Source organism: Chiloscyllium punctatum, chromosome 12 (genome assembly GCF_047496795.1).
Source record: "Chiloscyllium punctatum isolate Juve2018m chromosome 12, sChiPun1.3, whole genome shotgun sequence".
Taxonomy (NCBI): domain Eukaryota; kingdom Metazoa; phylum Chordata; class Chondrichthyes; order Orectolobiformes; family Hemiscylliidae; genus Chiloscyllium; species Chiloscyllium punctatum.
In genome coordinates this window covers 43,778,889-43,796,398 of record NC_092750.1, presented here as the reverse complement: position 1 = coordinate 43,796,398, position 17,510 = coordinate 43,778,889, and the positions used below count along the sequence as shown (strand labels likewise).

The following is a 17,510-nucleotide window of genomic DNA, read 5'->3' as shown; positions in this document are numbered from 1 at the left end:
TTGCTTCAGTTTAAATACCAGATGTCTGCTGGTTAAATATTTCAAGTGGGACCCAGTAAAACATTTGTGCTGTCATGAAAAAGGTAGCCCAATGAAGTTTGGTCCATGGAGCTTTTCCCTTCCTGCATTCTCTGGTAACAAAACAAAATAGTGTGAACATATTTAAAATGTCGTATTTAATAATCCCTGGTTCAGTTTGTTTCCCATGGATTTATATGACTACTTTATCAGGTTTCCCCTTTTGCCAATTTCAGAATGGTTTTAATTGTTTGAAATATCACTTTAAATTTTTACCCTCGTTAAGCAAAACAAAACAAAAATAAATTAGGAACTAATCAGATTTTCAGATCTATTTTCCTTTAGTCACTAAAGTGAGAAAATATGTCAAACCAATATGTTTTGCACACAATCTGTATGCTGTCAATGCATATATACCCTCCTACTATCGGTTATTTAGATTTTATGGAATTACAGCTTATTTCTGTGCAAATCAATGCAAAGGTTTTTTTAGTAGAAGAATCTTTCTACATACCAAACTGACCTATGACTGTTTGTGTCCAAATTCTGATTCAATTATGCAATATTATTTTGATTAAATTTATCAATAAAAATGAATTTGCGTGTACATAATTGAACAAATTAACCACAGTTTTTCCAAACATTTTACAATAAATGCAACCTCAAGAAAGGAGGAATAAATACGAAATTGCTGCAAGTGCTGGAAACACTTAGAATCATTAGAAGTGAAAAGTGCTATTTGTGCATGGATTTTCCTGATTGTCCAACAAGGCTTTAATAGAAGGTTAGCCAGAGGGCTTGGAAAGTTGTGTTGGCTCAATTACATACAGTCCATTAAGGAATAGTCAGGTGGACTGTATCAAGAGTGACACTTTATTGTGGTTTTTGCAAAGAAAGCTAACTGTTAGGTGGGAGGAATTTCAACATACTGTCAGTCCAATTTGTCAAGTTGTTGTAAACGTTTGGCATCATCTGCTGTTTGCCCATATAGCTGCCTTTAACTTTTTCTCTGTTGTTCTCCTACCCCTCTGCACCTGCTCTCCAATTTTCCAGACATCTTGTTGCTGTTATCAGCCAGAAGAAAGTGCTTTTCTTTCTTGCTGTTCAGTTGATCTCCAGGATCTGCAGACCTCACTTTTTCCTTACTATTCAGTTCGCAAAGATTGAATAAAATTGAACTTGTAAATTGTGTACAACTCTGTTCCTAGCAGTATTTATGATAGGAAGCCCTGCCTTTGAAGAAGAACAAGAATCAGCACTGCATTGTGTCAACTCGCCATCATCTTAAAACAATATAAAAGCTGTGCGTCCACTTCCTTCCATAAATATCAATTTCTTTCATTCAAATAAATTTTGAATCTTTATTAGTATTGAGTGGTTTGAATGTTTGAAGGTTATTTTTCTTAAGGCTTGCTACACACTAATTTTGTGTGAATGATGTCGTCCCCGTATGAGACCTGTTACTGAGATTGAATCTGATACTTAATGCCCTTTTGTGGAGCCTTTTCAATTCTCACATGGCAAGTGAGATTTTGGCAATTCCAAATATTAACTATTTTTTGTCACAAAATACACATACAGTGGGCCACCTCTTTATATTCCATATCCTCCTAATGGTCTGTTTACACATATGGAATTTGTTGCATTACAGTAGAAAATGGTGAGGAGGTATTTTCTTCTGAGGGCACAAATTACTAATTCATTATTCTTCGTAGGAAAATTGTAGTTTTCATTCTAAATTGCCTTTTTCTGACATTTACTGATAATGATGTGTTATTTTCAATTGGCGAGGCTCAGAAAAGGGCCATTTTCTTCCTTTTAAAAAAAATTTTAAGTTCTTTTCCTTGTTTCTTCAAATTATGGCAGAAAAAACGGGAGAGCTGCTTCCAAACCAATATCAATCCACGTATGTAACCAGACACTTGAAGCTGCAGGAGAGTGAGAGCACAGAAATGAGTAATAAGTGTCAGATTTTCTCAATCTTCATTTGAAGAAGTGGCTGGCTTGCACTCAATGGAGTAGAGTTTGACTTCAGACATTAGTGAAAAAGGATTACCATTGCATTGGCTGCAGGTTGCATACCTGATCTTCTGGTCAGTGCTGTTACCTTTAGTGGAATTGAATGTCGGATGAGCTGTGCAATGAATTCTTAGCAATTAATTAAGTAGTTGATAAATGCTAGAGTTTAGCTATCCTCAGCACATGAAGATTATGTATCCTGAGATTCATTGCCAAAATGAGATCCCCTGCATAACCAACTCATTAAACGCACTAGCTTCTCTTCCTCGATAGTGACTATGAAAGCTCACAATGGAAATGCTAATAAAGATTCTTCAAAAAGTGATGGAGCAGAAGAATACACTTGAATTTATTAATTTTTTTCTTAATATTGTACTGTTGTGCGCAAGTGTTATTTTTGTTTCAGCCAGTGAAATTATATACGGGAGGACGTTTTAACTCTTAGCCCCACTGTGAGTGGAGAACAAAAAACTGTTGGGTGTGTATGAAACCCAATATTTCTACACACATTGCTCAGTTTTAAATTGACAACATACATCTGATATTACCAAAATGTTCCCCACTCTTAAGTCAGCCTGATTCATAGGCTCATTTTACAGTCAGGCAGGGAGCAAGTAGGTCTGATTGCCAACCTGGAGATGATAAGGTTTTTGGAGGGGTGCAAATGTGGATTTAATCACAAGCCTGTCCAAACCATATCCCTGGGAGATTATGGAATGTTACCATCTTGTGGTTGGTAGAGTCCAATCCCAAGGTGTGTGTGGGGAGTGGGGTGAAGGAGGGTTTGGAGAATGAGGTAGAAGACAGAATCCGATGCTCCAGCTGCTTGAAGATGAAAAGTAGCACTCAAGTGGAAAGAAAGAATGTTCCATGTGTGTGTCCTCACCCTTGCTGCAGCTGCTGGTCAGCCCGGTTTGAAAAAAACCCTGCCATATATGCAACATCTGATGTCTCCTGTCTTATTGACTTACTTAAGATGCCAGCCTAAGAATGGATTGGCTTCCCACCACTTGAGTAGAAGGTTGAAAGCAGTGAATTAGTGGATGTGCTTTTCCTAACACACAGTTTCTCCCCTCACCCTCCACTCCATCATCACAAATGCATCCAATCCCACCAGCTCCCCCATGTTAAAACTCCCCCATTACTACTGAATATTTCACCATAGGCTTGTGCAATAAGTTAATTCATTGCTATTTTAGAAATCCATTTGTTTCTTTTAATCTTTTTGAAAGATAAAAGAACCAGGTAGATATTACTTTTCTGAGTTCAACTATATTCTTCTGTGTACTATTATCTTGGAGGTGTGCTCTCTTCTGTCTAGTCTAGCATGCAATAATTAGATGTTCATTTATCAGCAGCCACTGTGATGCAAATGCTGCATTCTATAACTAATCTCTACAAGTGCAGAATGAAAATGAGATATTCTAATCTGCAAATATTTATATTAATTTGAATTCCTAGACTATTTTTGCCACTCAAATTGTACCCCAGTCCAGCTAAGTACAAAACAGCATTTAAAATCTTGACAGAAAGGCATCTCCTTTAAGTTTCATGAATTCCTTTTTCCTCTCAGATACATTTTTTAAATGTTTCTTTTCATTAATGGACTATTTTAGTAAGGTTTAGTTTCCAGTTCCTCAGTTTGAATAGTCTCATACTGTTGGCAATAGTCTTTTACCTCAAACACTCAGCGCAGCCATACAACGTGTTTTTCTCTCTCTCTCTATTGCAGGAAGATATTTTAAGAGACAAAATGAAGATGAAAATAAATCTAATTATTTCTAATTATTTTTAAAAGAATTATGAAGCTGACATATGCAGGTTGCTGTATTTGCAATACAGTATTGTGGGATAACCTTAATTTGTGATATATATAGGAAAATATTATAATGCAGAACATTTCATTAGCCAATGTTATAAAATAGAAAGTAAAGCCAATGCTGATAAAGAGATTCAGCTTTGTGCTCTGGGTTTACAAAAGACCCTGGTGCATAGAATATATTACATTGTAATCTACTGTTATATTCATCACAAATGCAGTTTCTGGTATAACCAGTGCTTAATTGTAGGAGCTGCAGCAACCTACAGACTCCAAAGCCATCTCCTCATCTGTTACGGTGCATTGCATATACCAAAAATCCTCAACATGTTATGAAAGATCTATAAGCTCAAAATAATCAGGGACCTGGCTGGCTGGAATGTCATGTGACTTGCACTGTACTGCTAGTATTTAGCAATACTACTAATGGGGTTTCATTTCACTGAGCAATTCTCTTTGTTCATATAGACAGATGTAAAAGATAGTGCAAATGAATGTTCTCTCATTGACATCATATTTTAGCATATATAAAACCTAGCTTACCTTTATTTAAACCCAACATCAAGGTAATTGTAGCATCACACTACTTTTGTTTGAACAATTTAACATTGGTCAACTCAAACTAAATTTAATCAAAAATATCTAAATGATTGTCTAAAATATATTCAAATTGTGTATACAGCCGTCATTTTACATTATTTTAAAATGCAGCTAAATTGTTCAGCAAACATTAAATTCTGATTGAAATATTTAGGACAGTTCCCTGCTTTTAAAACATAAACTAATAAAATTATATATAGCAACAATCCCGATTAAAATCTATTTCATGCCTATTTCCCACTGTATATATTAACAATCATTTTACTTCAACTCCAAATAACAGTCAACTATGGAAGGCTGAAAAAACCATGCATTAGGGCAGTTTGGATTAGTCTGATGGAAGTACAATATCTATTTAATGGTGTGAGCAATCCACAATGTTCTTCAGATTATGTTGAAAATTGAAAGAATGGTTGAAACAAATTACAATTAACTTACAATGAAACTGGCAATGGACTATTCCAACCTAAATATCACTAAATATCTGCCAACTGTCTGTTTGTTGGGATCTGACTATTATCTGTTCACTTCACCAAAAGAAAATCAGTTCTTCTAACACCTCTGAGCCAATACATCCGTAGTTGATGAGCAAAGTTAAAAATCACACAACACGTCGTCCAATAGGTTTATTTGGAAGCATTAGCTTTCGAAGTGCTGCTCCTTCATCAGGTTGTGGAGTACAGGATCATAAGACACCAGAATTTATAGCAAAAGTGTGACAGTGTCATGGAGCCGTAATGATGTATTAAATAAATTTAGATTGTCTTTCATCTTTTAGAATAGAATATGCTAGTTTCAGTTCTTTAATATGTAAATCCCAGAACTCCTTTTAAGTTACATTCTCAAGATAGCTTTAGCTTTTCTAACAGTAAGTGCCATCTCAGCTCAGACAATGCCTTAAAGGTGTGAGGTTAAAGTCAGTCTGTGTCCCATTGTTAAGTGAGACTGATTCGATTTCTAAAGTGGGACTTACAGAATCTTACATGAATTTATGCAGTTTTTGAGGTTGGACTATAACCTGCTGTTGTGTGATTTTTAACTTTGCTCACTCCAGTCCAACACCAGCAGCTCCACATCGTTATTTGTGAGGACAGAGTTTTTATGTTTAAATCTCAATTTTGGCTAGCTAATGTAAATTGCACATATACTATTCCATGCAAGTAAGATTTAACTGTACCTTTACAAAGATACCTAAATTAATATGTGCAATGTTTAGTGTTTAGTCAGGTCTGTAAAAAAAATGGTGTCCCTTAATCTTATCTCTTGTTAAAGTTATTTCATTGAAGAAGCACATTGAGCTAGATTTAGTGCAGCTTGTCGTAACAAAAATGTCAGCCAGGCCTACTTATTCAGTCAGTCTTCTGGTGGTGGGGGATGTTGGTGAGAAGCTCATTAGTGAACCAATTGGCATCCATTTTCCCTGAGACCACCCATTTTAGCGGTGCCTCAGGGATTTAACAGGCATGACGTGCCTTTTCCACATTCTCAGCAAACTGTTGAAAGGAGGTCCGATATTTGGCTGATCAGGGAACCGGCATCAAGAAGGAGTACTGAAAGCCAGTCCCCTGCCCCTTCTTTCTTGAAGATCACCCTCATCACTATTCTGTGTCTGCAGTCCCACAGGCCTCTGGTCCATGCTTTGGTGTCACCCCTCTAATTGTGATTGACCAGCACCTTCTGGCAGATTGGATTTCTGTCACTGGGGACCTCAATTATGGGGAAAGTTCAATAGTGGTCACTTGAAGTGCTTGCATTGATTCCACCATGCATCTCTGACTCTCCTGTGGACCAAGACCCCTGTCAGCCAAAACATTCTAGCACATTCTTCCTGAGGAGCATTCACTATCTAAAGCCATATTTCCATTTCTATATATTGTAAAATAAAGGTTAATAAGGATAGTTGAAGTGATTAGACATTGTACAAGGTAAATGACCTGATGCTTTTTGTTAAATCGACTATTCTAAAAAAAATCCATAGCTTTCAGACTGTCAGAATAATGTACAATTACAAGTGGTCTTGTGATCATTCAAGAAATATTTATTGTTGTTGGAAGAAAGAGCAAAATTGCACAAGGAAAATCAACTGTTTATAGACACATTTGTCATCTTTTTAGGCATGTTCAAACTCTTATAAGTTGTTGGAATATAACACAAATGTAAATTACCTTTCTCTTTGCTATTTCTCAGCATTAAGCTTTGTTAGATTGCACTTTAGTATTAAGATTACAATCTATATTGGTTAATATGTTCAAATTCGAGGAGGTTATTGAAGTTTTCTTTACTATTGGAAATCTGGCTATCCACAAAGTCCTGGATTTATCAATGTTGAGAATAGAAAATCAGTAAAGGAAAGTCTTGAGTTAAGGTTAAAAACATGATGAAAGCACAAGGCAACTGCTTGATTAGAGAACTGGCATTTCTTATGTTTGGATGGATTTCTCTTCAGTATCAGTTTAAGGGTATAATCCCGTAGGTTTGGATCATTCTCAGTATTGTAGGACCATAAAGGACACTGTATTTGAGTAATAGGAATGGGGTATTGACAACATTTTTTACTCAAAATATTATTGCAGATAACATAAACCTCAATTGTTCATTGTATGCTGCTGTTCAAATACTACAATATTCTAATTCTAACTTAGACTTAAATAAATTCATAACAGCAACCAATGCAAAGTCAACTTTGAATCATTGGATGTAGAATCCACAGGAAGTTTGAATTTATTACAGTCTATTTCACTTGTAGCACAATTACACGGAAAGGGAAGTGTTCCATGTCACATTTTTAGAGTTACAAACATAAACTTTTATCTGGGGCATATGTTGTGGATTTGCTTACATTATAACCACGCACATATGGAATAGATGTACTCTGTTCATGGCATTCATGGAATTGAGCATGAAAATATTTGTGAATTGATGTCCAGTACAGGTATTTCTTCTATAACGTGATGGTTGTGTTCTTGTGCAACTCTGTGTTATAGAAAAATCACATTTCAGAAATAGAGCTCAAAGTGTTAGCAATGTAATCACATTACAGCCAACACATGTTAAAAATTCATGCGTTAGAAAGTATCCCCAATTTGTCAATTGTGTTACAGCGAATTCACATTAACAAACATGTGTTATAGTAGAAAGACCTGTATAAAATATGAACAGCTGTGGAGATCAGTGTCCAATACTATTATTGGACATGCTATCACATTTTTAGCAATTCATAAATTTAAACTGTCTGAAGCTCTTACAGAAGAAAATGTACAAAGTGAGTACAAGTCTGTAAGTTGGTCAAGGTGTTCAGACATTATAAATTGTGAGAATAAGGTTTAAGTGGATTTTGAGTTTCTGTTGAACCCATCAGACTGGAGGGCCCAATTTTCATATTGGAATTTAGGAAGTTTGTTAGTGTATAGGGCGATCTTGCACAAAATCTCCAGTTGCCCCACATTTCAACATACTTGAAGTTTAAATGTTGCTATTCTGGTTTATGCTGGAAGCTGAAGGTCATGGTGCATAAGGTCCACAAATTCATTTATTATTCATGGCACCTTGCCACATGGTTTACAGAAAAATTAACCTACACTTGATTATGTCAAAATATTTCTGTCAAATATGTATATAATAGAGGACAGTGGGCATCTGTAAGTGAACTAGAAAACAATTAGCCAGTCAAGACCTTGAAGTGTCACTCATTACATATGTTAATTTTGAACTGTTTAAGATGATTAGCATGTGGAACCTAAGATTATGATGCATTTTAAATTCACTCATGCATATGGTATAATTTATACTTTGTGCTCATACTACACACTAAATATTGATTTTTTTTTCATTTAAAATTGTTTCTTTTTACAATTGCAAGTGGAGTTGAATACAAAGTCTGGAGGTTATACTTCAATTATACAGGGCATTGATGAGACTATATCTGGAGTACTTTGTACAGTCTCCTATTTAAGGAAGGATGTTCAATATGTTGGAAGCAGTCTGAAGAAAGTTTGCCGTACCAGTGCCTGGACTGGATGGGTTTTCTTAGGAGAATAGGTTGGAAAGACTAAGTATGTATTGGCTAGCATTTAGAAGTAAAAAAGATTACTTGTTTGAAATATGAATCCCTAAAGGGACTTGACAGGGCAGATATGGAAAGTATGATTCCAATTGTGGGAAAATCTAGAAGAAGGGGATCACTGTTAAAGATATCGTCATTTAAGACAAGGTGAGGATATCAAAGTTTGTGAGAAGATTTGTAGCTCGAATGCTCGTTGTTGTGGTTCTGTTCGCCGAGCTGGGAATTTGTGTTGCAGACGTTTCATCCCCTGTCTAGGTGACATCCTCAGTGCTTGGGAGCCTCCTGTGAAGCGCTTTTGCGATCTTTCCTCCGGCATTTATAGTGATTTGAATCTGCCGCTTCCGGTTGTCAGTTCCAGCTGTCCGCTGCAGTGGCCAGTATATTGGGTCCAGGTCGATGTGCTTATTGATTTGAATCTGTGGATGAGTGCCATGCCTGTAGGAATTCTCTGGCTGTTCTCTGTTTGGCTTATCCTATAATAGTAGTGTTGTCCCAGTCGAATTCATGTTGCTTGTCATCTGTGTGTGTGGCTACTAAGTTGTGTCGTTTCGTGGCTAGTTGGTGTTCATGGATGCGGATCGTTAGCTGTCTTTCTGTTTGTCCTATGTAGTGTTTTGTGCAGTCCTTGCATGGGATTTTGTACACTACATTGGGTTTGCTCATGCTGGGTATCGGGTCCTTCATTCCGGTGAGTTGGATGTCACCTAGACAGGGGACGAAACATCTGCAACACAAATTCCCAGCGCGGCGAACAGAACCACAACAAGGTGAGGAGAATTTTTCTTCTGAGCTTTGGGTGTCTTTGGAACTCTCCCTGAAAAATGTGGAAATGGAGTCTTTGAATAATTTTAAGGTAAAGGTAAATAGATGCTTGATAAACAAGGGGGTGAAAGGTTATCAGGGTGGATGGGAATATGGAGTGGTAAGATCAGTCATCATCTTACTGAATGGTGGAGCAGACTCAGGGCTGAGTGGCCTGCTCCTGCTCCAAATTCATATGTTAATATGTTCATATTGCTAGTGAGGCTTGACAATCAAAGCATTGGCCACATATCATAAGTCAAAAAAAAATAGGATATGAAGGTGCAATGGATGACATGTGGGGCTATATTGTCATTTTCACCATGGAGAAAATATATTATTTTGTATAAATTACAAACAGGAGAATTATATTTAGGAATATTCCACAAGAAGGCAACAAATTGTCAGACGTCAGTTGCAATATAAATATATATTGTGGTTAATTGTCAACAACATTGTAACATTGAAACATTAACTCTTGATGTAAAGTAATATTGGAATTAAACAGTAAGTTCCTGAGCAGCAATTACTATATCTACACTCTGGTTCCTTGTTGCATTCTACCTGTAGATGCTGAGAATTGACCAATTTTTAAATGCAGCAAAGCATCAAAGGCAAACAGCCAGATGTCACAAATTAACTTTCTTCATCAAAGCCTTGATTGACAGTATTTCTGACTTAAAAGGATTGATTTATTTGGACTTTTTTTTGCTGAAATAACTATGTGTCATTTAAGATTTGCTTCAGCCTGAGGTAAATGCTGCAATCCACTGCTATGTAGGTGCAGATCTAATAGTTTAGGAAATGTCACTACCTAATGGCCATATCACTGGATGACTGTTCTGCTGGAAAGGTATTCATCAATGGGTTTATGCGTAACCCTCCAGTGAGTCAGCTGCACTTTGAAATTTGTGGTCCCTTATCATTCAGAATTCAGGAATCGCTGAATCCTCACAAAATCTGAGAGTAATTTAAAAAGCAGGAGAGGGTCAATATTTTACAAAAGACTACTTGAATAATGCCACTATGTAAATCTGTTGAAACGCATTGGAATAATGAAGGAATTCCAAACTCTTTTTTACCCTACAAATATTGCATATCCCTAATAATGCCTACAGTTGTGTAAAAGTTTTATATGAAATGTGCCAAAATCAGTTTTAATTGTGGTCAATGCAAAAGCCTGTACAAAATACATTGCCTGTTTTGAATGCGTGTGCATAACCGTTTTTTGGCCACTAACCCCCGAGAAGCTCTTCTCAGGTAGGGCCCCCCTTTCAAACAGGGATACAACATGAACAGATAGACAGAAGATCATTTCACAGTTTGTGGTCTCCTTCAAATGTGCCAGGGCCCCTAAGGCCCCCTGTTGAGAATGGCTGGCTTAGATGTTTATCTTGAAATAACTTGCCTAATCAGGCTGTCTTGAGGTTAATATTAAGATGTGTGACTTAATGACCCCCTAGGGTAATATAAAATGACCCCCTGGGGTAAGCCTATGTCTGAATTTCCTCTTGGCACTATTTTTGATGTTTAGCCTTTTGAAAGTAAATAGAGTAGCACCAAAGTAATTTCATTAGTAACTTAGAATCCCATTGTGCAACTTCAAGATAAACAGAATGCCTTATTCATCATCCATCTTGTACTATGCTGAATGTAGAACTAGTTATTAATACTGTTGTGCAAAGCAAATGTCCTTTTAAGTATCATCTTATGTAGCAATGTTTTCATATTAGCATATGCTACATTGAGAATGCTAAAATGTTTATGGCATTTAATATATTAAATGGCAAATTGCAGTCAACTGGAGTTGAATTTAAGGTTTTTAATTTAATAAAGTGCTTGCGGCTAATTAACAAGTTATTATTCACAATGAGAGGTGGAAAGTCTTACAGAAGAATGGGTTCAAGGATAAAACTATTGTTAGGAACAGGTGCGTTAGTAGGTGCTTTTTAATAGCACGACTGTGTTCAAAGATGTTACTCTTATGAAGTACTATTATTTTCCTCTTTTTATCTTCCAGACCCAAACAATGACAGGGGCAGTTCCACAACAGGTTCACAAAATGTACCGGAAGTGAAATATTTATCAGAAAGACGACCTCATCCATCACTGGAACCCAATTATCCACCAGAAATTCACAAATCATCACAGCACAGGGAAAGGAGGATTAGTGAACAAGAAGAGCCAATAGGCAGAAAAGATCACAGCAGACCAACCAAGGAACACCACACTACAACCTGGAATGGTACTTCCAAAAGGAAAGAAAATGGACCAGCAAGGAGGAAGGACAGATCACCTGAGAGGAAACAGCGTCAAGAAAGAAAACCAGAAAATGGCTACCATCAAAGGTCTCTTGAAAGAGGTAGGGAAATATCAAGGATGACTGCTCAAGATATGGAACGGAATGAAAGATCTCTCGGCAGATACAAAGAGGGACATTATGAAAGGAGAAAAAGGTCACCTGAAGGGAGATGGCAAGATTTACCTGATAGGAGGAGGGAGAGGTCACCTGACAGAACAAGGGAAAGGTCAACTTACAGGCGGAAAGAAACAACAGTTGAGAGAAGAAGAGAGCGGTCACCTGAGAGAAGGCGGCATAGATCATTGGACGCAAAAAGAGACAGATCACCTGAAAAAAGAAGCAAAGCTGATGAAAGATCAAGGCACAGAGATGAACATAACATGGAGAAAAATGACTTTATTAGAAGTTCTAGGCAATCCCCACAGCCTAGAAGGAAGGCTATTCGAGAATGCAGCACTGATCTCAGCATCTAAATGAAGGATTATGCACTGGAAAAGTCAAGTTCCTCTAAATGGGCAACATAGGTTCTCCGAATAGATCCAAAGTTGATCATTGCTTGTCAGCTTGAAAAGACTAGAGGCCTATTAATGTAAAAAGAAGACTACAAACAAAAATGACACTGTACATACGTCAGGAAAATGTTAACAGTAAAATGTGCCTGACCCAACAAAAGCTAGGGATTGCTCAAAAGGAAAATAGTATTGACATTACATGTGAAATGTAAGCCTTAATTGTATTATTGATTTTAGATAACTTGCCAGATATTTTGTTAGTCTTTGGGGTGTCTCCAATATTGTAATGAAACCAGACGACATTAGCACAAAATAATTGCACTTTGTCGAAACACTATGCCATTTTAATATGAAGTATTTTTCTATATCACACACAAGGTTTGGACGCTTTCTGAAACATCTAAGAATTGATGGATATGGTATAGTTTAAGCTGGTAAATTGCTGATCAAACATAAAAGAAGAGCAAGCTTCTAAACTGGAGTAATATGACTCATGATATTGATATACTCATGAAGGAGAGTGTGTTTAGATTAATAGAAAAATGGCTAAAGAGACTGCAGACTTTAGCAACAATTTTAAACAGGTGGTATATATTCAAAATTTGAAGTGGAATAGTCATGTAAATTAATTTGATAATTTCTAAGCCAATTGCAAAAGGGGACTGTGTGGTGAAGGTCTGCTGTGGCACTGCTTGAAAAATGAGAGGAGAAACTGCCTAGCTGAGCCATGAAGAAGCTCTTCATTATTGTTGAACCACTAAGTGAACTGCTTTCAGTGCTTCAGTGTGTGTATATGTATACTGTTCACATTTCCATTACAACACGAAAGTAAGCATTGCAAGTTTTATCACTGTTGTTGCCATGGTACTGTACAAATGTATGACTAACCATCTTGTGTACAAAGTTTAAATTGTAATTAATAGAGCCTGTTGGAAATGTTGCCTTTCTTGTAAAAAGAGTGAAACTATGGCAAAACTAGTTGTGAGGAATGTGATAGTGTTTATATTTCAAAAGTTGAACAAACTGATTTATGGGACATATTTTAAAGTAAAATGATTCAGGTATATAAAACTGTTTTCAAAAGGAATACTCTATCAGTAATTATTAAGTTTTTGTTGGTTTTGAAATTCTATTTCTTGATGGTGAACCTGCCTGTATATTATGAAACACTTGTATGCAGTCTGTGTTCTTTAAGCATTAATTCTTGCAATGTGCTATAGGCCTAATGTTCTGCTGTGTAGATTGAAAGCAATATATGGGCAAATCTTTTTATAAAACACTATGCATATATAAATACTACATTGTTCGTAGCTTGATCCATGTGGCTATATACATAACTTTAGTATAGTGCAGTATAGTATGTAGATGTTAATATTATTCGTATAGCTTCTTCGCCTCCCCACCCCAATCCCTTAAACAGATCACAATGTATATGTAGCTACAAAAAGGAGTCTGTGAATGCTATTTTTATTATCAAATAAAGTTTTCCATACAAATTCATCAATTTAGTGTTGATGATTATTATAAAGGGCCTATCTGTTTCCTACTATCTTAGACTATCTTCGAGGCTTTATTATTAAAGGATACTGAAAAACAATGTTTTATGTTCCACTGTTACCTCACTTTACATTGTTTTATTGTGTGCACCTTGGATCAGATAAGCTAGAAATACATGGAGGAAGAGTTAACGTTGCAGCAAGTAATTGGCATTAAAAATAAATCTGCAAAGTTGGGCCTGACAACTTGTCTTTTCATCAGTGCCAAATCTTTAACATCATTAGAAATGTCCTAGTGTGCAGCAGCTTACCAACAATGGATTTTTAATGTTGGCTTCACAGAAGGAAGAAACCATTTGCACAATAATCTTGCATGGCAAATTTGTCTGCAACTCCTATAGATACAAATGAGAATGCTTACAGTGACAGTAATTGTAATTGTTCACCTCAGTTTGTGTGTACAGTTCTGATACAATTCATGCATGGTTTCCTGGTGAAAAATAGATTGTTTTCTCCCACAGTAAGAGATCTCTTGATCATGGTTTAAATTCTCTTTTATAAATTCTTAAGTTTTCACTAATGAAATGAGAACACTGTCTTAAAGAAGGCAGAAAGCACATGATTATTAATTGAACACTAATCCATGATCCCATAGTATAATAAAAAAAAATGACAGTTTGAGAACAATAAACCAGTTAATGACTTTGTGCATATTTATTAACAAACAAAGAAAATAATTCCATAGTTACAAAATGAAATATGCCAGCAAAAGATGTATTTACATTTGAAATAATATGTTTTTTTTGTTGATAACTGTTTCATTAACTGGGAAGATAAATACAACCAGAACAACACTGACAGATATGTGCAAATAATATATTGACACGTCTTGAAGATTAAATGACATCGTTAAGTGTTGCCTTCAAGATATGAACTCAGTACTTGAGCCGTATTATCATAGAATCATACAGCATAGAAAAGCTCTTCAGCCCATCAAGTCTGCCCCAAGTAAAGGTACCCTGAATCTACACTAGTCTCACTTCCCAATACTTGGCTCATAACTATGAATATTATGTTTCAAATATCATCTGAGTAATTTTTAAAGGTTGTGAGGTTGTCCACTTCATCTACCCTCCAGACTCCCACTATGCTCTGGGTGAAAAAAAAAATCATCAAATCCCCTCTAAACCACCTTAAAAATGTTGCCCCTTGCTCCCCCTTCAATAAGGGGAACAGGTGCTTCCTATCCATATTGTCCATACCCCTCATAACCTTATACACTTCAGTATGGTCTCCCCTCAGCCTTCACTGCTCTAAAACAAAACAATCTGAGCTTATCCAGCCTCTCTTCACAGCTAAACCACTCCACCCCAGGCAACAACCTGACGAATCTCCTCTGCATTACCTCCAGTGCAATCACATCTTTCCTATAGTGCAGTGTCCAGGATTGCGCACAGAATTCCAGCTGTGGGGTAACCAAACTTTTGTACAGCTCCAGCATAACCTCCTGCTCTTATAGTCAATCCCATACCTGAGATAGGCAAGTGTCCCATCTGCCTCCTTAACGATGTTATTTAACCTACCCTGCTACCTTCAGGGACCTGTGGACAAAGACACCAAGTACTAGTCTCCTGGCATTCATTGAGTATTCCCTTGTCTTGTTATTTCCAAAGTCCATTACCTCACATTTATAAGGGTTAAATTTGTGCACATCTGACCAATCAGTCTACATCTTCCTACAACCTTTGATCTTCTTCCTCACTGGCAGCCACCCAGCCAGTCTTTGTCTCAATCGTAAACGTACTTTTCATCCAATATGTTCCCTCCCCAACATTTTCTCTGTCATTTATATCATGATCATTGAGTGACCCAGCACTGATCCCAGTGGTGCACTGCTGGATGCTGATCTCTAGTCACACAAAGAGATTTCTACCACCATCATCGATATTCCTTCCAATAAGCCAGTCTTAGATCCAACTAGCAATGTTATACTGGATCCTATGCACCTTCTTAATTGGTTCCACATGGAAGACTTTGTAAAAGGCTTTACTGAAATCCATATAAACCTCTTCAACTGCACTACCTCATCTACACAGCATTTAAAAAAATTCCAACAAATTTGTTGTGCATGACCTTTCTCTGAAAAGCCAGGTTGACCATTCCTAATCAAACTTTGCCTCCAAATGCAGATTAATCCTCTTTTTCAGAATTTTTTGCCAGTGGTTTCCCTACCACTGATCTGAGATTCACTGGAAGGTTTTAGATAATTTCCAAATACTACATAATTTATCAATAAATGTAAACACAGACTACCTTATGACATGTCATATCAAAATACCAAAACATGGCAACTAAAGCAAATGTAGTAGGTTTTAGTTTAGAGATGCAGATCAACAGCCGTGTGAAATGGCATGTTCTTTCAATATACTTCCCAAATGTTTTCTTACTGTCATTGCTAGTTTGAGGCAGAGTTTGGAAGACTGGTCAGATACAGAGTCTGTAGTTCAAAGTGACTTTTCCCTTGTGTGGAATTATTCTGAAAAATAAGCAACAAAAAGACATCAATTTCATTCAGAGGGATTTGTTTTCTTTTTCAGTTCTTTGATGTAGATTGCTGACCCCCGCCCACCCGCCTAGAGGTTTGGGGAGCAGGGATCCTTCATTCTCAGCCACGGCAAGAGCATTGGGTTCGGCCCAGTTAAGATATACTGCAAGCTTATATTAGTACCACAATAGGCAATGTTAACACCATCCAGCAATTACACAATCAGACAAAATCCATCCCAGGTGATTAAGACTCTATAGAAATTACATCCTCACAGATTAAGGTGCAAATGTGCCCTGAAGTTATTTCACTCGTATCAGCCCATGATTCACCCGAAAATGATACCGTCATCCTGTTATGCGCACATTCTGTGATTAATTGCACCTAGTTGTTCATTTAACCGATGTATCCCTACCTCCTATCATTAAGCTAATTATGTAGACAGATGCCTGCAGTGAAATGGGGTTACAGAGTGGCAGAATCGTTAAAAATTTAAAACGCACGATCAGGCTATTTGGCCCAATACATCAATGCTGCTTTTTATATTCCATGTGTGCCTCCTCCCACCTTACTTCATCCCATCATCTCAATATATTCTATTCCTTTCTCCCTCATGTACATAAGACAGAGAACAGCATCACACAAGAACAGGTCCTTCGGCCCACAACGTCTGTAACAGCCATGATGCCATTCTAATCCCATTTGTCTTCACCTGGTCCTAATTCCTCTATTCCTTAACCTATTCATGTATTTAACTAAATGCCTGTTAAACGTTGCTGTCATAACTATTTCTATCATCTTCCTTGGCAACACCAGCCACCCTCTACAGAAAAAAAATTTCCTCATCCATCTCCTTTAAACTTTCTCGCTCTCACCTGAAACCCCTGAGAATTTGACATTTCCAACTTGGGGAAGAAACTCTGACTATCGTCTCTATCCACACTTCTCATAATTTTAAATATTTCTATCAGGTTGCCCCCTCAGTCCCTGACACTCTAATGAAAACTACCCAAGTTTGTCAGACCTCTCCTTATAATTCCAATCCAGCCAACAGCCTGGTAAACCTCTTTTGCATCCTCTTCAAAACCTCCACATTCGTCCTATCGTGTGATGTCCAGAACTGCACATAATGTACATATTTAACTTTCCCTTTAATGTCTGTATGAGAAGTCAGGTTCTCAAACCTTGTTGTGTTAGCCAGAGTACATTGGATTGGCTACCTGACAGGCCAAGAAGTACATAGAGTGTTGGGTTTGCGTATCTATGGTACTGTGGCTTATAAAAAAAACCGTTGGTTTCTCCATTAAAATAGCACTCTATTGCCACTTGTATATT

The 17,510-nt window shown here is 37.0% G+C and overlaps 1 protein-coding gene across 8 annotated transcripts in view; it reads left to right on the top strand.

Annotated features, from left to right (window-relative positions):
• Positions 1 to 13,634, top strand: part of magi1b (membrane associated guanylate kinase, WW and PDZ domain containing 1b) — a 452,840-nt gene extending 439,206 nt beyond the window's left edge. For 7 of the 8 annotated variants that reach the window (XM_072582487.1, XM_072582486.1, XM_072582485.1 and 4 more), the window contains one exon: positions 11,341 to 13,634. In XM_072582487.1, the coding sequence (XP_072438588.1) occupies positions 11,341 to 12,095 (755 nt within the window). In that variant the 3' untranslated portion in view covers positions 12,096 to 13,634. The remainder of the gene's footprint in view (positions 1 to 11,340) is intronic. The other variant, XM_072582489.1, reaches the window with a different exon arrangement.
• Positions 13,635 to 17,510: the final 3,876 nt, after the last annotated feature.